The sequence below is a fragment of the Scomber japonicus genome, chromosome 2, assembly GCF_027409825.1.
Source record: "Scomber japonicus isolate fScoJap1 chromosome 2, fScoJap1.pri, whole genome shotgun sequence".
Lineage (NCBI taxonomy): Eukaryota > Metazoa > Chordata > Actinopteri > Scombriformes > Scombridae > Scomber > Scomber japonicus.
The window spans coordinates 5,883,819-5,907,063 of record NC_070579.1 but is presented as its reverse complement, the minus strand read 5'-3'; the positions used below and the strand labels follow the sequence as shown (position 1 = coordinate 5,907,063).

At 38.0% G+C, this 23,245-nt stretch overlaps 1 protein-coding gene across 1 annotated transcript in view; it reads left to right on the top strand.

Annotated features, from left to right (window-relative positions):
* Positions 1 to 3,041: 3,041 nt before the first annotated feature.
* LOC128380871 (B-cell receptor CD22-like) overlaps positions 3,042 to 23,245 on the top strand; it is a 49,398-nt gene continuing 29,194 nt past the window's right edge. Inside the window, exons 1-3 of the mRNA XM_053340746.1 lie at positions 3,042 to 3,141; positions 3,322 to 3,591; positions 3,767 to 4,027. Of these exons, the coding sequence (XP_053196721.1) occupies positions 3,042 to 3,141; positions 3,322 to 3,591; positions 3,767 to 4,027 (631 nt within the window). The remainder of the gene's footprint in view (positions 3,142 to 3,321; positions 3,592 to 3,766; positions 4,028 to 23,245) is intronic.

Sequence of the window (23,245 nt, the reverse complement as noted above, 5' to 3'; positions counted from 1 at the left end):
GTAAAATAAATGTAAAATAAGAGTTTACATTTAAAGAGTCAGTTCACTCAAAATACTAAAAACATATTTTCTGATTTTAATGCTTAAAACTTTGAAAACTTATATTTAAACTATAGATGTATGTGTCTAACCAGAAACATTGTCTCTGTTACTTTGGACAATCTACAGACTTTGTTGTGGACATTTTTTTAATACTTCTTGAGTAGAAAGTAGTTCCAGTGGAAACTGTTGACAGATAGGTCTGTGGATTATTCAGAGTAACCAAAACTGTTTTCATACACACACACACACACACACACACACACACACACACACACACACACACACACACACACACACACACACACACACACACACAGACACACACACACACACACACACACACACCGCACACATGAACTGAATTCTGTTTAACTTTATTGTGTTGAGGTGACGGCGTCTCAAAACCTGAAAAATTAAACCACAGATATCTTCACAAGCAAGAGAGAAAATGTGATTTTGTGATTTAGGTGAACCAGAATTAATCATGTGATAAACAAGATTTCCTGTTGAACATTTTATAGGATTATTATTATAACAATAGTTACAATAGTACTTTAATAATAGTGTTATTTTAAATTAATTTTATTTTTCAGGTGTCCGTGGTCAATCCTGTAACAGAGTGATTTACACTGACAGAAGCATCTGTGCCTCCAGAGGCTCATCAGTGGACATTTCCTGCACATACAGCAGTTATGAATCTATTACATCATCATTCTGGTTCAGTCCTGATCGTAGTCATCAGTGGCAGAATCCCTCACAGCCTGAGGACCTTAGTAAAGACTCCCAGTATGCAGGTCGTGTTCATGTCTTTGAAACAGAGAGCGGACGCTCCACTCTGAGAATCTCTGACCTGAGAGAGAGCGATTCAGCCCAGTATCACTTCACATTCAAAACACAAAGGTTTGAATGGAGGAGTAGTTTACCTGGAACAACTCTGACTCTCACAGGTACTGATGAACACAAACACTGACACAGTACACTTAAACGAGTTGATTACAAATGAATGGGGCAACTGGCTGAACTAAAGTAGATTAATTTTAATTGAATATCAGTTTCCATTGACTGGTTTACATCATTTTGTGTACTAATTTATTCTTTATTCTTCTCTTTTATTCAATGATCTAGTTTAGTTGGTAACTTATATGAATTGTCATTTTAACTGTCTGCCTTTGTGTTCATTATTTGTGATGTACAAATGATTTTTCTCTTTTTTTCCTCACAGAGCCAAATCTACAAGTGCAGGTGATTAGATCAACAGACCATCATTATAATACCCGGGTAGAGCTGAAGTGTCGCAGCAGCTGTCGTCCACCTGATCGTTCTTCCTTCATCTGGTACAAGAATGGACAGAAAATTCAGCATCAAACATCTTCTACTTATAAACCGTACTTTCATCCAGCAGACAGCTATTCCTGTGCATTAAAAGGATTCGAGCATCATCCTGCTCCTTCAGTGTGTGAGTTTACAACACAGTCTCCCACTAACATAACCACATCTAGTGGAGCCTTTAAACTATTGTACTATACATTGTATGTTCATGTTTCTGGGGCAGCATGTTATTCAAACATTGTATAGAAGTGGATCAACATCAAACCTCAGCTCCATGAGATTTTAGACATGTTACACTTTTATATCTTATTCACTGTGTTGACTGTAAAATAAATGTAAAATAAGAGTTTACATTTAAATAGTCAGTTCACACAAAATACAAAAAAACATTTCCTGACTCTTTTTTGTTATCCATGCAAATAGTTACAGTTTCATGTGTCTAAATTTTGAGATGTCAATCCTGGAAAAGTCTGCTGCCATCCCAACACAATGAAAGTGAATGGAATATTGTTTATACTACTTAAAACTTTGAAAGCTTATATTTAAATTATAGATGTATGTGTCTAACCAGAAACATTGTCTCTGTTACTTTGGATAATCTACAGACTTTGCTGTGGACATTTTTTTATACTTCTTGAGTAGAAAGTAGTTCCAATGGAAACTATTGACAGATAGGTCTGTGGATTATTCAGAGTAACCAAAACTGTTTTCTGTTTTTTTAAACATGATTTTTATGTACAATCTAAACTTCGTTTAACTTTATTGTGTTGAGGTGACAACGTCTCAAAACCTTAAAAATGAAACAACCGATATCTTCATGGATAGACACCACAAAAATGTGTTTTTGTGATTTAGGTGAACCAGAATTAATCCTGTTGAGCATTTTATAGGATTATTATTATGAGAATAGTTACAATAGTACTTTAATAATAATGTTGTTTAAAATTAATTGTATCTTTCAGGTGTCTATGATCAATCCTGCAACAGAGTGATTTACACTGACAGAAGCATCTGTGCCTCCAGAGGCTCATCAGTGGACATTTCCTCCACATACAGCAGTTATGAATCTATCACATCATCATTCTGGTTCAGTCCTGATCGTAGTCATCAGTGGCAGAATCCCTCACAGCCTGAGGACCTTAGTAAAGACTCCCAGTATGCAGGTCGTGTTCAGCTCCTTGAAACAGAGAGAGGACGCTCCACTCTGAGAATCTCTGACCTGAGAGAGAGCGATTCAGCCCAGTATCATTTCACATTCAAAACACAAAAGTTTGAATGGAGGAGTAGTTTACCTGGAACAACTCTGACTGTCACAGGTACTGATGAACTCAAACTGATGATGAGTGAAAGTGGTGAATAGTTATTGTTGAAGAGTTTCACATAAAACTGATTTGATTATATTGAGTACTTTCCTCCATTTACACTTTTGATTGATGATCACAAATTATTTCACCCAGCAGAACTACAAAGGTTATTTTGACTGTATGTTTGTGTATTTTACTGATAACAAATGACATTTTGGATCCTTCCTCACATATGCAGCTCTCCAGGTGCAGGTGACCACAATAACAGTCCATCAGTCTCATATGGAGGCAGAGCTGAAATGTCTCAGCAGCTGCAGTCCAGCAGGTCGTATTTCTTACGTCTGGTTCAAGAACGGACAGAAAATGATGAAGGAGGAAACTTCTCTTTATTCAGGGCAGATTAATCCTGGTGACAACATCTCCTGTACTTTGAAAGGACATGAGGATTACCACTCTCCTTCAGTGTGTGAGTTTACCTAACTATGTCACTAACACAATGTCAAAATGTATCCAAGGTAACAGACAGTTGATTTTAATATGAGCAGCAACGAGGGAATCAACTTTTACTCCTCACTTTGAGTCAAACATTTGCTTCTTACATTGTGTCAGTTATTCCACTGTTGACCAACTATGTTTTCTCCTCCAGATGATCCAAAGCTTCCCTCTGTGTCAGTGAGTCCCTCTGGTGAGATAGTGGAGGGCAGTTCAGTGACTCTGACCTGTAGCAGTGATGCTAACCCAGCAGCTAAATACACCTGGTACAAGAAGAATGTAAATCCAGAACTTCAACCTCTCAGTAAAGAACGACAGCTTGTCTTCAGCTCCATCCAGTCCTCTGACTCTGGAGAGTATTACTGTACAGCTGACAACCAGCTGGGGAAGAAGACATCTGAATACATCTTCATTGATGTGAAATGTGAGTAAAACAGATTAGCAACATACAGATTGGTTTGATCATGTCTGCTTTCTTCAGCTCTGCCTGCTTCACATTCAGTCTGCTGCTGTAGTTCACTGAGCAGCTTCAGTTCATGTTGAACTAATGCAACCATTCCTGATTTTATTGTTAATTCATATTAATATATCTCCTCTAGATGCTCCAAAGTTTCCCTCTGTGTCAGTGAGTCCCTCTGCTGAGATAGTGGAGGGCAGTTCAGTGAATCTGACCTGTAGCAGTGATGCTAACCCACCAGCTAATTACACCTGGTACAAGGACAACCAAACACTGCTTCAAAGGTCAGAAGGTCATTTTCATTTTACCTCCATAAGCTCTGAGGACACAGGGATCTACTACTGCAAGTCTGAGAATGAATATGGACAGATTAAGTCTTCATTTCTATTCATTGATGTCCAGTGTAAGTACAAAATATCTACACATCTTTTAGGCCAAGAGTGGATTCACAAGTTGTTTTGAGTTTCACAATAGCTAGATTCTAGGAAAGCACAGACAAGGTTTACTAACAGTGTGATGGCAAGAACATTTTTCAACATGCAGTAGACTGACATCATTATTATCCCAGAGGGAATGACTAAAATTAGTTTGTTATATAAAACTTTGACGCCTCCTGCTGGTTGTCAGAATTTTCAACTAAAACATGCAAAACCATAATAATAATAATTTAGAAGATGCTGTAGTTACATTAAAGCGATATACACATGTACACAACAGAAAGAATCCTCTAATATTATTCATAATAATATTAATGAGATAAATCTCCATAAATGTTTTATCCTCCAGATGGTCCAAAGCTTCCCTCTGTGTCAGTGAGTCCCTCTGCTGAGATAGTGGAGGGCAGTTCAGTGAATCTGACCTGTAGCAGTGATGCTAACCCAGCAGCTAATTACACCTGGTACAAGGAGAATGAAGACTCACCAAAAGCATCAGGACAGATCTTCACCATCACTGATGTCAGACCTGAACACAGTGGGAATTATTACTGTGAAGCCCAGAACAAAATAGGACGTCATAACTCCACCTTACATCTGATTGTTGTGAAAGGTAAGTTACACACACACACACACACACACACACACACACACACACACACACACACACACACACTCACTCACTCACTCACTCACTCACTCACTCACTCACTCACTCACTCACTCACTCACTCACTCACACTGTCTCTCTCTCTCTCTTTCTTTCTCTCTCTCTCTCACACACACACACACACACACACACACACACACACACAAACTCACACACACACACACACACACACACACACACACACACACACACACACACACACACACACACACCATTTATTAATAAACCATATCTCCTTTCTGTTGGTCTCAATTTTAGGGAAATCAATGATCACCAACTTGATTCTGATGCTGATTCCTGTGTTTCTCTTGCCTCCTCTGCTTCTCTTGATTCTGTGGATAAGGTAAATCCATGAAGAAAACTTACCTTCATTTATTTCCTTAAAACATTTTCACTGTTTTTACATCATGAATTTAATTTTGTTAAATATTTCTTGTTTTTGTTGGATTCAATCCAGGAAGAAGAAAACTCTGAGCTCCACCACTGAACTGACTCTAGAGGTGAGAGAGACCTTATTGACAGAACTTACATTAAAATACAGTTATGATTATTTGACTTATAAATGCACTAGAACATATTTTATTATCAACGTGAAATCATAAATTTAATTTAATTTCAAAGAACAACTTCCTATGTAGAAACCTGTAATGTTTTAGGCTTCAAAGATCAGAACAGAATTGCACACAAATTGCATGAATTAGGCTCATTGAGTCTCATATTATCATCTCTCTCCATCAGCTGGACTCTCGTCCTGTATATGAGAACGTCTCAGACTTGCGGGTCAGGACAGGAGCAAAGTCAGACAATGAAGAGATCTACGAAAACCTGAAGTAAAATCCAGTCAGGTTGGAGCCTCCTGAAAGGTAAAAAACAGACTGACATCAGATTCATAGTTACAGTTATTAGATGTACCTCATCTAAATGTCATGTGATTTTGTTCTGATGCAGTTGAACCAGAGGCTGGACTCACCTGATGGAAACAGAAAGTAGTACAGCAGTGAAATATGAGAGTGGAGAGAGAGAGAGAGGCTGTAGAGGACCATGTGGACGTTTTCATGTTCAGTTTTCAGCAGCAGCAGCAGCAGGTAGAAGTGAGCAGCACAGACAGTCAGTAACAGCATGTAGCAGAAGCTTTGAGAAGAATGTGCTGATGGCAGCTTGAACTGAATCATGTCCACGTGTCAAACATGATTGATTGTTTAGATCAGTTGAATATCAGGTGGTGTGTGTGACTCAACTGATTTATAATTTACTGAGTGTTCTGTCTGAACTAATGCAAGCTTATTTTTAGTTATATTACAGATATTTAGGATTAGAGCTTCAATGCAAACTGTTATTTTAAATGTGTACATACTGTAATTAATCACTTTTGAAGAATCCTGATTGGCTTCTTGTGCAGTTTACTGTATATTTTCACACATCAAACATAATCTCAGTTCTATCACACTTTGCTGAATGTCACATTATCCAGGTATTGCAGTGGCTGATATACAATAAACAGCCAGCTTCCACAACATCTCTGTAGTTGGAAACATGATTTCAGTTCCCTCTCACTGCTGCAGAGGGCGACAGTGTGCATAAAGTTTCAGCTTTAAATAGTTTTTATGTTTATTGTTCAGGATCTGAATGTATTTACCAGATATGAAGACAATAAAATGTTAATCTTTTCTTTAAATCTGTTCTTTTGTGCTGATTTATTTCTCACGTTCCCTTTTATTTTAGGATTAAACTTGTCACAGTGTAATAGTTTATTAAGATTTGGGATGTTGCTAAAATGAAGATGCACAGACACTGTTTGTATTGAACAAGACCTTAATTGTCATGTTAGCTGTTTATCTTCTTTTCAGTGCATTTAAACTCTTTGGGGTCACTCAGAGAAGCAGAATATGTGGCAGTTTACTGAGTATGAAGCCTTTTCAGTATAACAGTCCGTATTTGTTAGTGACAGCTGTAGATCACTGACTGAATCATTTTCATACTTAGACACCTCGACTGTGAGAGTTTGTTCAACTACTGTACAACAAGGTCACCAATGTGAACAATCATTGCTTCTGAAACTGAGCCTCTAACTGTAATGATTAATGAATTTAATGTCAAGTGTTAACATATTAAGATGCAACTCAATCATAAAAAGTGAAAAGTACTGAAAGTAACTTTAAATGTGTGTAAACAGCGATGGATGGTAAAATGTTGTCTCAGGGTTGTGATTCAGTATCTCTGATGTTTCACTGCCATCTAGTGGTGACGCTTCAGTGTTGCAGATTCAGGCTTCATCACTGAGGTCTCCCTCCACTGTCTGCTTTAAAGGTATAGTAAGCGATGATGTGGGAGAAAAGGAGGAGAAAAGTATTTGATACTTGAGTGAAAACCAAAACAAAACCTACCCCTCCCTTCATGCTCCTCCGTGCTCCAACAGCTAAATTCATGGACGCGCATTGTCATGGCAACGGCAGTCTGAAGCGTCTGCTCCCGTACTGTAAATTAGCTTCTAGTTTGGGAAGCTGATAGTACGGGTAGCATGTGTTTTAGTAGCAAGTTTGATAATACGTCTGACAGTATTTAAAAAGATGTCGAGAGCAAATAAGCCAAAGTCAAAACGGAGGAGTAACTTAGTCTATGTATAAATGATGTTAACTGAGTAACTAACCTCTACTCTACTATCAGTGATACATGTCAGGTTAGCGATGCGGTTTATTGAGAGTATTAAAAGATCTAGGAAGAAAGCTTCATACAGCAGCCTACTCTGACATTATTTATATTATTAATATCAGTTAGTTTCATCCTGTTATTGTGTAAGAAGAGAAAAGAGCAGATATACGGGAGGAGTAACGTCACACAGTGGAGTGTTATTTAGAGGGAAATACTGTGGTATATGTCTCCTGTAGTAAATAACATATATACCAAGTTTGTCTAATGTTATTTATGTATCATTACTATCATGGTGTAGCTCTGTTCCTGGCGGAGGAGGGGTCAGAGGTCAGAGTTCAACCAGTTCAAAGAGCCTGAAACCAGGAGAGCTACAAGTGAGCAGACACTGCAGACTCAGAGACTTACAGCTGAGAAAGTATGTTGCTTTGCTTGCTTGTATTATTTCATAAATTCCCTTCATAAATACCCCTATCCTGGGAAATAAAGCCAGATTACATCAGTGTAACAGCATTACCTCTGAACTGACACTGGCTCTATAATGTGAAAACTGCATCTGGTCATAATAAAATCTGATTTATGAAAACTAATGAAATGTTAACAATTTCCTCATTTCAGGAGAATTCAGGACCTGGACCTTGAGCAGTCTCATCAGCTGCTGCACGCTGTCTGATGAGGAACCCAAGCATGATGTTCAACCTACTGTCTTCATCACCTGGAAATGTATGTTTTATTTTTCCATACATATATCAGTATAAAGCAGAATCAGGATATCAGTAAAAATAAGAAAAATGTACACAAACATATTTGTAAATTGTAGAAAGTCTTTCACAATTCGATACTCAGTTGTTAGTTGAAGCTAGTTACTGTAAGTGTGACACAGAGAGGAGAGGAGGCACGACTGAAGGAAAAGACATTTATTGAGGGGAATAAAAATGGGATGTTGAGCTGGGAAAAGACTGAAGACAAAACAGGGCAGGCTGGATTATGAGCCGGGCCAAGCAGGTGTGAATGCTGTTGGGAGCAGAGCAGGGTCCAGGTCTGATGAGCAGGGTTCATGTCTGAGGAGCTGGGTACAGGTCGGATGAGCTGGGTCCAGGTCTGAGGAGCAGGGCTACAGGATGAGATGCTGGGAGGTTTCTGGAGCTGACATCATTCATTTACTGTGTGTTGTCTTTTCCTCTGCAATGCCTGGATAACCTGCTGCTCTAAATCAAGATTTTCCAAATTTGGGATCAATAAAGTAAATCTATTTATCTGTGTATCAATCTGTTGATGTAACAAAACACAACGGAGTAAAAAATAGCAGGAGTTAGCTGTTCAGGTTGAGTGACCAGAGTTGAAGCTAAGGATAACAGCATTTTGGCGCGTGTATCACTCCTATCTTACTGTGATAGTCAGCCTGTGTTTAGTCTTCATGGCTGCGAAGCTAACATGCAAAGCGGTCAAACAGCTGTACTCAACTCTGCTACTTTACAGCTAACATCACAACAACAGCATATCCTGACTAACTAGACAGTGAGCTGAATGTCCAGGTAGTAACGTTACAGTTTATGTGAAGCACTGAAGAGCTGATGTTACTCACCTGTCCGGCACAAGCACAGCAGCGTCCATCTTCACTCGCTGGTCCCTCCGCGGTTAGAAAACCACACCGATGTGACACAAGTCTTTGTCTGGTCAAAGTGCTTCTTTTTATATTTTTTGTTCTTCTAAGCTTCTCCTCTCTGGATGTTTCTGGGCCACCTCTCCTTCTCCACAATGCCCGTAACAGATTCACTGTTTCTATCTCTGACTGCCTCCATTACCTGACCTCCTCCCTCCATCTGACCCGTGAACTAGCATGAACGCTCCTTGTCTCTGATTGGATGGACAGCTTGCGGATAGTGAGGAGATATTCAATGATTTTGACAAAAAGTGAATTAGAATATTATCGCTTACTATACCTTTAAAGGCTCAGTTCACCTAAATAACAAAACACATGTTTCATCACTGACCTCCTGTGGTGTCTAGCCCTGCAGATAGGTTTGGATTCATTTAGCTGTCACATTGTGAGAGTTTGGTGGTTTTTATGAGGTATTTATGTCACTTTTAATGTTTTTCTATTTAAATAAAGAACATCTCAGTACACGATCTATCTGACAGAACCAAGAAAATATTTATCTGTACCCTCAATATTCAGCCTTTTGTCCTGTTCAGTTAAACTGTGTCATTGTTCTCATGTTGGTGTATTCAGTGTCTCAACATGCACTAAAAGTGTGAAGAGATGCATCAAACCAACTGACACACATCCGTCACGTGATATGTTTTTTTCTACAGACTGAACTGTGTGGATAATCCTCTTTTCTCTGTGCAGTTCAATAAACAATAAAAAAAATATAAAGAAAATAGATGTTAAGAACACTTTCAACATTTAACATGAGGTAAGTATAAAAATACACTAAATTCAGAGCTAGGTGAATGAATGTGAGCCTTTTAGCTGAACAATAACAACATATTACCTGCAACACAGCAATGGCGTGTGAAAATTATCATCGGCCTCAGGATAATCTGAACAACACATGAAATGGGGGTAAGCATTTAAGATAGTTTAGCATCATTACAAGTCTCCAAAAAGTAGCTTTATGGCTTAACAAATCACAGTAAGTGCTCAAAACAGTTAGCACAAATCTCAATGAATACATTACACAGCAAAATATGAAATATGAACATCTGAAACCTTTAACAAAATCATTAATTATCCCGGATCATGCAAGAGGACACTGCTTCAGTGAAGTCCTCTTTTCTCTGTGCAGTTCCCACGCCAACCACTGCGTTAATAGATGGCAGTGTTGCACCTTTTTTGCCATAATTTACCAAGCACAAATCTACTCCGTTACATATATACACACACTATCAATAAAACACAGCAAAACAAACAATATCTTATTCTCTTTCCTGCTAGGTCACTTTATCACAGATGTAACACTTTGTCATAAATAATAACTTAATCTTTCCTTAACACCGTTAATTGAAGAGCCCTTTGCGCTGTCAAGGCAGCGTCTCCAAGACAACAGTTGCGTCCACTTCCTGTTTTGGTCATGACGCCTTCAAAATAAAAGACCCAAAACGAAAGGGCACAGGAAGTGGATAAGGGAACTAAAAGAAAAATAAGGTTTTGAAATTATTATTTACAGACCATTTTCAGAGTAATTTACACTGGTCTCTAATTCTCTCTAACATTGATTATATTAACTCTTTGGAAAACAATAAAAGGTGTTTTCAACTTTATGGTTTACTGTCATTTGGCTCCTCATGCATATTCATAACAATAAGAAAGAGGAAGGAAATAACTTCATTTAGCGTCTTGATATCTGACTTCTGCTCACAGATCACAGACGACGAGCATCTTAACAGACAACGTCTTTCTCTGCTGTAAGTAGAACAGTTTACTGATATGACTATTACATGTTGTTTACATTATTTGATGTTTTTTATTGTCTCTGAAGCCTCACAGAGAGATGAGAGGAGCAGCTATGAGTTTAACAGCAGCAGCGAGTGGATTTGTTGTCTTCCTTCTCTCTGTGTCAGGTACTGTATATCTACATTTACATTTAACACACTTATTCATAACAGTACAAAGTCATTTTAAGAAAGTCAAAAACATCACAGATCAGCACTTTTCTAGGTTTGAATGAAGTCAAAATGGTAAAAACACTGTAATAAGATGTTGAGCTGTGTCTGCGTCATGAGTGGTGGGGGTGGGGCCTGGCTGATATGGTTTGTCCTCCCTCCCTCCATAGATTGTAAGAATCATATATTTTTATTCATGCATATGAATATATTCATAGTTATATGATGGTACAGCAATGCACTGAGAATTTCATCTTATCATGATGTTTTTATTCAGTTTGGTGATTTCTGCACTCTGTACTGTAGAGCTGGACGACTGTTTTAGCTGTTACAACTATGACAGTTTCCCCTTTCTGTGAAAACTAATTGACACCTATTGTCTTTTAGATGCTTTCAGGCGTTTCTCACACATCATGTTCTGCATGTCTTTCTCGTTTTCACACTTAGCTGAGCAGCAACTTGACCAAAGAGCAAACAGACAAAAAACTAACTACAAGCACAGACTCTCTAATGATTCAGTTTCTTTTTCTCATCCTGTTCAGAAAAACAACATTAATGTTCTACCATGCTCTGTCTCAATGCACTTTAACTGTAAACAGCTGGCTTTGAGACAAGTACGCAGGGACCGTCTAGAAAGTGCAGCACCGGAAATAATTCATCAAGACGAGAATATTTTGTGTTCACATTGTCTTCATTCAAGACAGGAACTATAAAGTGTTTGAAATTAGTATCAGGGGAAATGATGTCAATGGTGAATATAAGATGTATAAGAGACACACTTCAGTTGTTCAGATTTAGCTTCTTCTAAACAACAAACAAGGGAAACAACATTACAAACGTACAGAATGAATGGACTAAAGCTGAAACACTCAGCAATAACAAATGATAAAATCTAATAATCAACTGATAAAATACTGTATTCCACTTCAGTTCTAGTTAGATTGATCCACAATGAGGAGCTTTAAATGACAACAGCAGATAAAATCATATTGGTGCCATGATCCACTTTGACTTATTCACTGATTCTTAACTTGTTATAAATCTGATTGTGGTTTCTGATGTGCTCTGTGTTACAGTGGTACAGGGTCAGAATGACTGGGGAGTGACTTCCACTTCCACTCTCATCTGTGCCTTAAAAGGATCAACAGTGGACATAAACTGTACCTACAGATACCCATCCAGGATAAATAATGTTGATACTGCAGTTATGATAACATTCTGGTATAATAAATGGAGTAATAATGAACCTGTGGATCTGAGAACACAATCAGAGTACGCAGGTCGTGTGCAGTATCACTGTGATAAGAACGATTGCACTCTGAGAATCACAGACCTGAGAGAGAGAGACTCAGCTGAGTACAAGTTCAGGTTCATAACAAACCAACCAGGAGGGAAATATACTGCTTCACCTGGAGTCACTTTGAATGTCACAGGTAATATTTTCTTTGGAAGATATAATTTACTTTCAAATGGCTAATATTATCGGAAGAGGTGAGTGAATGTTGGTGCATGTATGAACATAAATTTCTGTTCTTTCATAACAGATCCAGATCTCCAGGTGAAGGTGATCCAATCAAGATACTACTTAGCTTTTACCTGGGCAGAGCTGAAGTGTCACAGCAGCTGTCGTCTACCTGATCGTTCTTCCTTCATCTGGTTCAAGAATGGACAGAAAATTCAGGATCAAACATCTTCTACTTATGAAGAGTACTTTTCTCCTGCAGACAGCTATTCCTGTGCATTAAAAGGATTTGAGCATCATCCTGCTCCTTCAGTGTGTGAGTTTACAACACAGTCTCCCACTAACATTACCACATCTAGTGGAGCCTTTAAACTATTGTACTATACATTGTATGTTCATGTTTCTGGGGCAGCATGTTATTCAAACATTGTATAGAAGTGGATCAACATCAAACAACAGCTCCATGAGATTTTAGAAATTTGCACTTTTATACCTTATTTACTGTGTTGACTGTAAAATGAATAAATAAGCACATTTAAAGTGTCAGTTCACTCAAAATATACATTTTCTGACTTGCTCCTTTAACCATGCAAATAGTTACAGTTTAATGTATCTAAATTTTGAGATGTCAATCCTGGAAAAGTCTGCTGTCATCCCAACACAATGAAAGTGAATGGAATATTGTTTATACTGCTTAAAACTTTGAAAACTTATATTTAAACTATAGATGTATGTGTCTAACCAGAAACATTGTCTCTGTTACTTTGGATAATCTACAGACTTTGCTGTGGACATTTTTTAATACTTCTTGAGTAGAAAGTAGTTCCAATGGAAACAGTTGACAGATAGGTCTGTGGATTATTCAGAGTAACCAAAACTGTTTTCTGTTGGGTTTTTGTAAACATGATTTTATGCAGACACCACAAACAAGAGAAAATGTGTTTTTGTGATTTGGTGAGCCGGAACTAAGTATGTTTTAAATTAATTTTATCTTTCAGGTGTCTTTGGTCAATCCTGCATCAGAGTGATTTACACTGACAGAAGCATCTGTGCCTCCAGAGGCTCATCAGTGGACATTTCCTGCACATACAGCAAATACTATGGATCTATCACATCATCATTCTGGTTCAGTCCTGATCGTAGTCATCAGTGGCAGAATCCCTCACAGCCTGAGGACCTTAGTAAAGACTCCCAGTATGCAGGTCGTGTTCAGGTCCTTAAAACAGAGAGCGGACGCTCCACTCTGAGAATCTCTGACCTGAGAGAGAGCGATTCAGCCCAGTATCACTTCACATTCAAAACACAAAGCTTTGAATGGAGGAGTAGTTTACCTGGAACAACTCTGACTGTCACAGGTACTGATGAACACAAACTGATGATGAGTGAAAGTGGTGAATAGTTATTGTTGAAGAGTTTCACATAAAACTGATTTGATTATATTGAGTACTTTCCTCCATTTACACTTTTGATTGATGATCACAAATTATTTCACCCAGCAGAACTACAAAGGTTATTTTGACTGTATGTTTGTGTATTTTACTGGTAACAAATGACATTTTGGGTCCTTCCTCACGTATGCAGCTCTCCAGATGCAGGTGACCACAATAACAGTCCATCAGTTTCATATGGAGGCAGAGCTGAAATGTCTCAGCAGCTGCAGTCCAGCAGGTCGTATTTCTTACGTCTGGTTCAATAACGGACAGAAAATGATGAAGGAGGAAACTTCTCTTTATTCAGGGCAGTTTAATCCTGGTGACAACATCTCCTGTGCTTTGAAAGGACATGAGGATTACCCCTCTCCTTCAGTGTGTGAGTTTACCTAACTATGTCACTAACACAATGTCAAAATGTATCCATGTGAAATGTGAGTGAAACAGATTATTTAAAAAGCAACATACAGCTTTTAATCTGTAGTGGTAAAGATTAATCTGATCATGTCTGCTTTCCTCAGCTCTGCATGGTAAGTTATTTTTTGTTTCTCTCTCTCTCTCTCTCTCTCTCTCACCTGTATACAGAGGAGGTTATCACTTATTCAAGAGGTTTATCGTCTTTCTGTTGATGTCAATTTTTAGGGAAATCTGGATTTATATTAAACATGATCAGGTTGATTCTGGCATTGCTGATGCTGATTCTGCTGCTTCTCTTGATTCTGTGGATGAGGTAAAACGACAAAGAAAACATCCCTTCATTTATCTTCTTAAAATATTCTCAGTCTTTAATTAATTAATTTAATTTTGTTAAACATTTCTTTTTTGTTATTGGATTCAATCCAGGAAGAAGAAAACTCTGAGCTCCACCACTGAACTGAATGAACCTGTAGAGACTATAGAGGTGAGAGAGAGACCTTATTGACATAATTTACGTTAAAATACAGTTATGATTATTTGACGTATAAATGCACTAGAACGTATTTTATTATCAACATGAAATCATAAATTTAATTTAATTTTAAAGAACAACTTCCTATGTAGAAACCAGTAATATTTTAGGCTTCAAAGATCAGAACAGAATTTAGTCTGAAGCATTATAATTATATATTTTTTAAATATACAGCACTGTGTTACAGATAATGAGGGCCGAAGACAAGTCTTAGGCTACTATTAGATTTGTTGTTTTAGCAATGCTATAATGACCATATATAATTATTTATCAGTCTCTTTATTAGAATACAACCAAAAAATACAGGAAATGTGTAAGCAGTATTAAAAACTGAAAAGAAAACAGCTTCTATACACTAAAGTGTGTAAGTATTCAGACTTCTCCTTACCCTTGAGCAATAGCAGGAACCTCTCTCTTTAGCACAGTACTGTACATAATTCTATAATTATGCAAATTGCATGAATGAGGCTCATAGAGTCTCATATTGTCATCGCTCTCTATCAGTTGGACACTTATCCTGTATATGAGGTCGTCACTGCAGCAGAGACAGAAGACACAGAGGAGCAGGAAGACCTGGAGTAAAATCCAGTCAGGTTGGAGCCTCCTGAAAGGTAAAAAACAGGCTGACATCAGATTCATTGTTACAGTTATGAGATGTACCTCATCTAAATGTCATGTGATTTTGTTGTGATGCAGTTGAACCAGAGGCTGGACTCACCTGATGGAAACAGAAAGTAGTACAACAGTGAAATATGAGAATGGAGAGAGAGAGAGGCTGTAGAGGACCATGTGGACATTTTCATGTTCAGTTTTCAGCAGCAGCAGCAGGTAGAAGTGAGCAGCACAGACAGTCAGTAACAGCATGTAGCAGAAGCTTTGAGAAGAATGTGCTGATGGCAGCTTGAACTGAATCATGTCCACGTGTCAAACATGATTGATTGTTTAGATCAGTTGAATATCAGGTGGTGTGTGTGACTCAACTGATTTATAATTTACTGAGTGTTCTGTCTGAACTAATGCAAGCTTATTTTTAGTTATATTACAGATATTTAGGATTAGAGCTGCAATGCAAACTGTTATTTTAAATGTGTACATACTGTAATTAATCACTTTTGAGGAATCCTGATTGGCTTCTTGTGCAGTTTACTGTATATTTTCACACATCAAACATAATCTCAGGTCTATCACACTTTGCTGAATGTCACATTATCCAGGTATTGCAGTGGCTGATATACAATAAACAGCCAGCTTCCACAACATCTCTGTAGTTGGAAACATGATTTCAGTTCCCTCTCACTGCTGCAGAGGGCGACAGTGTGCAGAAAGTTTCAGCTTTAAATAGTTTTTATGTTTATTTTTCAGGATCTGAATGTATTTACCAGATATGAAGACAAATAAAATTTAAATCTTTTCTTTAAATCTGTTCTTTTGTGCTAATTTATTTCTCACTTCCCCTCTATTTTAGTATGAAACTTGTCACAGTGTAATAGTTTATTATGATTTGGGATGTTACTAAAATGAAGATACAGCACAGACACAGTTTGAATTGAGGAAGACCTTAATTGTCATTTTAGCTGTTTATCTTCTTTTCAGTGCATTTAAACTCTTTGGGGTCACTCAGTGAAGCAGAATATGTGGCAGTTTACTGAGTATGAAGCATTTTCAGTATAACAGTCCATATTTGTTAGTGACAGCTGTAGATCACTGACTGAATCATTTTCATACTTAGACACCTCGACTGTGAGAGTTTGTTCAACTACTGTACAACAAGTTCACCAATGTGAACAATCAATGCTTCTGAAACTGAACCTCTAACTGTAATGATTAATGAGTTTAATGTCAAATGTAAACATATTAAGATGCAACTCAATCATAAAAAGTGAAAAATACTGTGCAGTAACTTTAAATGTGTGTAAACAATCAGTGATGGATGGTAAAATGTTGTCTCAGGGTTGTGATTCAGTATCTCTGATGTTTCACTGCCATCTAGTGGTGAAGCTTCAGTGTTGCAGATTCAGGCTTCATCACTGAGGTCCTCCTCCACTGTCTGCTTTAAAGGTATAGTAAGCGATGATGTGGGAGAAAAGGAGGAGAAAAGTTGTTGATATTTGAGTGAAAACCAAAACAAAACCTACCCCTCCCTTCATGCTCCTCCGTGCTCTAACCTCAAAGTTCATGGACGCGCATCGTCATGGCAACGGCCGCGTCTGGTTAGCTTCAGTTTGGGAAGCTGATAGTACAGGTAGCATGTGTTTTAGTAGCAAGTTTGATAATAAGTCTGACAGTATTTAAAAAGGTGTCGAGACCAAATAAGCCAAAGTCAAAGCGGAGGAGTAACAGTCTATGTATAAATGATGTTAACTGAGTAACTAACCTCTACTCTACCATCAGTGATACATGTCAGGTTAGCGATGCGATTTCTTGAGAGTATTAAAAGATCTAGGAAGAAAGCTTCATACAGCAGCCTACTCTGACATTATTTATATTATTAATATCAGTTAGTTTCATTCTGTTATTGTGTAAGAAGAGAAAAGAGCAGATAGCTATACGGGAGGAGTAACATCACACAGTGGAGTGTTATTTAGAGGGAAATAATGTGGTATATGTCTCCTGTAGTAAATAACATTTATACCAAGTTTGTCTGATGTTATTTATGTATCATTACTATCATGGTGTAGCTCTGTTCCTGGCGGAGGAGGGGTCAGAGGTCAGAGTTCAACCAGTTCAATGAGCCTGAAACCAGGAGAGCTACAGGTGAGCAGACACTGCAGGCTCACAGACTTACAGCTGAGTAAGTATGTTGCTTTGTTTGCTTGTATTATTTCATAAATTCCCTCCATAAATACCCCTATCCTGGGAAATAAGGCCAGATTACATCAGTGTAACAGCATTAGCTCTGAACTGACACTGGCTCTATAATGTGAAAACTGCATCTGATCATAATAAAATCTGATTTATGAAAACTAATGAAATGTTAACAATTTTTTCATTTCAGGAGAATTCAGGACCTGGACCTTGAGCAGTCTCATCAGCTGCTGCACGCTGTCTGATGAGGAACCCAAGCAAGATGTTCAACCTACTGTCTTCATCACCTGGAAATGTATGTTTTATTTTTATATATATATATATATATATATATATATATATATATATATATATATATATATATATATATATCAGTATAAAGCAGAATCAGGATATCACTAGAAATAAGAAAAATGTACACAAACATATTTGTAAATTGTAGAAAGTCTTACATAATTCGATACTCAGTTGTTAGCTGAAGCTAGTTACTGTAAGTGTGACACAGAGAGGAGAGGAGGCATGACTGAAGGAAAAGACATTTATTGAGGGGAATAGAAATGGGATGTTGAGCTGGGAAAAGACTGAAGACAAGCTGGGCAGGTTGGATTATGAGCCGGGCCAAGCAGGGGGAAATGCTGTTGGGAGCAGAGCAGGGTCCAGGTCTGAGGAGCAGAGTTCAGGTCTGATGAGCAGGCTCCAGGTCTGATGAGCAGGCTCCAGGTCTGATGAGCAAGGTCCAGGTGCGAGGAGCAGGGTCCAGGTCTGAGGAGCAGGGCTACAGGATGAGAGGCTGGGAGGTTTCTGGAGATTACATCATTGATTTACTGTGTGTTTTCTTTTCCTCTGCAATGCCTGGATAACCTGTTGCTCTAAATCAAGATTTTCCAAATTTGGGATCAATAAAGTAAATCTATTTATCTGTGTATCAATCTGTTGATGTAACAAAACACAACGGAGTAAAAACTAGCAGGAGTTAGCTGTTCAGGTTGAGTGACCAGAGTTGAAGCTAAGTATAACAGCATTTCGGCGCGTGTATCACTCCTATCTTACTGTGATAGCCAGCCTGTGTTTAGTCTTCATGGCTGCGAAGCTAACATGCAAAGTGGTCAAACAGCTGTACTCAACTCTGCTACTTTACAGCTAACATCACAACAACAGCATATCCTGACTAACTAGACAGTGAGCTGAATGTCCAGGTAGGTAACGTTACAGTTTATATGAAGCACTGAAGAGCTGATGTTACTCACCTGTCCGGCACAAGCACAGCAGCGTCCACCTTCACTCGCTGGTCCCTCAGCGGTTAGAAAACCACACCGATGTGACACAAGTCTTTGTCTGGTGGTCAAAGTGCTTCTTTTTATATTTTTGTTCTTCTAAACTTCTCCTCTCAGGATGTTTCTGGGTCACCTCTCCTTCTCCACAATGCCTGTAACAGATTCACTGTTTCTATCTCTGACTGCCTCCATTACCTGACCTCCTCCCTCCATCTGACCCGTGAACCAGCATGACTGCTCCTTGTCTCTGATTGGCTGGACAGCTTGCGGATAGTGAGGAGAGATTCGATGATTTTGACAAAAAGTGTATCAGAATATTGTCGCTTACTATACCTTTAAAGGCTCAGTTCACCTAAATAACAAAACACATATTTCATCACTGACCTCCTGTGGTGTCTAGCCCTGCAGATAGGTTTGGATTCATTTAGCTGTCACATTGTGAGAGTTTGGTGGGTTTTTCAAAAGGAAGGTTATGTCACTTTTAATGTTTTTCCATTTAAATAAAGAACATCTCAGTACACAATCTATCTGACAGAACTAAGAAAATATCTTTCATCTGTACCCTCAATATTCAGCCTTTTGTCCTGCTCAGTTAAACTGTGTCATTTTTCTCATGTTGGTGTATTCAGTGTCTCAACATGCACTAAAAGTGTGAAGAGATGCATCAAACCAACTGTCACACATCTGTCACGTGGTTTGTTTATTCTGCAGACTGAACTGTGTCCACGCTTAAAGATTAAGATAATAAAAATCTCGTTATTCATCTTCTCTCTTTAAATTACTAACAGAACACTCTTATTCTCTCTAACATTGATTATATTAAGTCTTTGGAAAACAGTAAAAGGTGTTTTTAACTTCATGGTTTACTGTCATTTGGATCCTCCTACATATTCATAACAGTAACAAACAGGAAGGAAATAACTTCATTTAGCGTCTTGATATCTGACTTCTGCTCACAGATCACAGACGACGAGCATCTTAACAGACAACACCCTTCTCTGCTGTAAGTAGAACAGTTTACTGATATGACTATTACATGTTGTTTACATTATTTGATGTATTTTATTGTCTCTGAAGCCTCACAGAGAGCTGAGAGGAGCAGCTATGAGTTTAACAGCAGCAGCGAGTGGATTTGTTGTCTTCCTTCTCTCTGTGTCAGGTACTGTATATCTACATTTACATTGTAGGACATTTAACACACTTATTCAAAGCAGCATGAAGTCATTTTAAGAAAGTCAAAAACATCCCAGATCAGCACTTTTCTAGGTTTGAATGAAGTCAAAATGGTAAAAACACTGTAATGAGATGTTGAACTGTGTCTGCGTCATGAGTGGTGGGGGTGGGGCCTGGCTGATATGGTTTGTCCTCCCTCCCTCCATAGATTGTAAGAATCATATATTTTTATTCATGCATATGAATATATTCATAGTTCTATGATGGTACAGCAATGCACTGAGAATTTCATCTTATCATGATGTTTTTAATGTTTTGGTGATGTCTGCACTCTGTACTGTAGAGCTGGACAACTGTTACAACTATGACTGTTTCCCCTTTCTGTGAAAACTAATTGACACCTATTGTCTTTTAAATGCTTTCAGGCGTTTCTCACACTTCATGTTCTGCATGTCTTTCTCGTTTTCACACTTAGCTGAGCAGCAACTTGACCAAAGCGCAAACAGAGAGGAAACTTAACCACAAACACAGACTTTCTAATGATGTACAGCTGACTGTGAGACGAGTGTGCAGGGGCCGTCTAGAAAGTGCAACACCGAAGAGAAATACTTAAACTATATTTAATAACCTCTAACGATTTTATTGAAACTAAGTGTAATATAACCAACAGCAGACGATTGGTTTGTCAAATTATTTATATCACACTGCAAGATGTAAAAGTTAAAACTATTAAATATAGTTTGAAGTATTTCTCTTCTTTCTAGACGGTTCCTGCGCACTCGTCTCACAGCCAGCTGTACATAGAGAACAATGTTATTAGTTCAGCTCGGAGGACGGCTCGTTAGGTCAAAATAATGTTGTAGCACGTTGTCTACCTTACTACGGTAGGAAAGAGGAGACATTTGTGTTTTAAGAAGTTTTCACTTTTTAGTTATTGACGTGTTCGTCACTCTTAAGTGTCCTCTGGAAACACTTTAGTTGTATGTAATGTGTTGTGTTGTAGATATTTTTTCCATCAATCTTCATGAATATGTTTGTATTTTGTGTTCACATTGTCTTCATTCAAGACGGGAATTATAAAGTGCTTGAAAGTAATATGAGGGAAAATGATGTCAATGGTGAATATGTATAAGAGACAGACTTCAGGTGTTCAGTTTGAGCTTCTTCTAATCAACAAACAAGGAAAACAACATTACAAACGTGCAGAATAAATGGACTAAAGCTGAAACACTCAGCAGTAACAAATGATAAAATATGATAATCAACTGATAAAATACTGTATTTCAGTTCAGTTCTAGTTAGATTGATGCACAATGAGGAGCTTTAAATGACAACTGCAGATAAAATGATATTGGTGCCTTGATCCACTTTGTCTTATTCACTGATTCTTAACTTGTTATAAATCTGATTGTGGTTTCTGATGTGCTCTGTGTTACAGTGGTACAGGGTCAGGATGACTGGGGAGTGACTTACACTTCTACTCACATCTGTGCCTTAAAAGGATCAACAGTGGACATAAACTGCACCTACAGATACCCATCCAGGATAAATAATGTTAATACTACAGTTGATGAAACATTCTGGTTTACTAAAAACTTTGTGGATCTGAGAACAGACTCAGAGTACGCAGGTCGTGTGCAGTATCACTGTGATAAGAACGACTGCACTCTGAGAATCACAGACCTGAGAGAGAGAGACTCAGCTGAGTACAAGTTTAGCTTCATAACAAACCAACCAGGAGGGAAATATACTGCTTCACCTGGAGTCACTTTGACTGTCACAGGTAACATTTTCATTGGAAGATATAATTGAATTTCAAAAGATTAATATCATGAAATGTTACTGTGAATGTTTGTGTGTGTATGAACATAAATTATATTTATGTTCTTTCTTCACAGTTCCAGATCTCCAGGTGAAGGTGATCCCATCAACAATCAATCCTTCCTCAGCAGAGCTGAAGTGTCACAGCAGCTGTCGTCTACCTGATCGATCTTCCTTCATCTGGTACAAGAATGGACAGAAAATTCAGGATCAAACATCTTCTACCTATGAAGGGAACTTTTCTCCTGCAGACAGCTCTTCCTGTGCATTAAAAGGATTTGAGCATCATCCTGCTCCTTCAGTGTGTGAGTTTACAACACAGTCTCTCACTAACATAACCACATCTAGTGGAGCCTTTAAACTATTGTACTATACATTGTATGTTCATGTTTCTGGGGCAGCATGTTATTCAAACATTGTATAGAAGTGGATCAACATCAAACCACAGCTCCATGAGATTTTAGACATGTTACACTTTTATATCTTATTTACTGAGTTGACTACAAGATAAATATAAAATAAGAGTTTACATTTAAAGAGTCAGTTCACTCAAAATTTGCCCTTTTTTTATCCATGCAAATAGTTTCAGTTTTATGTGTCTAAATTTTGAGATGTCAATCCTGGAAACGTCTGCTGACATCCCAACACAATGAAAGTGAATGGAATATTGTTTATAATGCTTAAAACTTTGAAAGCTTATATTTAAACTATAGATGTATGTGTCTAACCAGAAACATTGTCTCTGTTACTCTGGATAATCTACAGACTTTGCTGTGGACATTTTTTAATACTTCTTGAGTAGAAAGTAGTTCCAATGGAAACTGTTGACAGATAGGTCTGTGGATTATTCAGAGTAACCAAAACTGTTTTCTCACTCTCACACACACTCACACACACACACACACTCTCACACACACACACACACACACACACACACACACACACACACACCACAAACAAGACAGAACATGTGATTTTTTGATTTATGTGAACCAGAATTAAGCATTTGATAAACAAGATTTCCTGTTGTACAATAATACTTTAATCATAGTGTTGTTTTAAATTAATTTTATCTTTCAGGTGTCCATGGTCAATCCTGCAACAGAGTGATTTATACTGACAGAACCATCTGTGCCTTCAGAGGCTCATCAGTGGACATTTCCTGCACATACAGCAGTTATGAATCCTTAACGTCATCATTCTGGTTCAGTCCTGATCGTAGTCATCAGTGGCAGAATCCCTCACAGCCTGAGGACCTTAGTAAAGACTCCCAGTATGCAGGTCGTGTTCAGGTCCTTAAAACAGAGAGAGGACGCTCCACTCTGAGAATCTCTGACCTGAGAGAGAG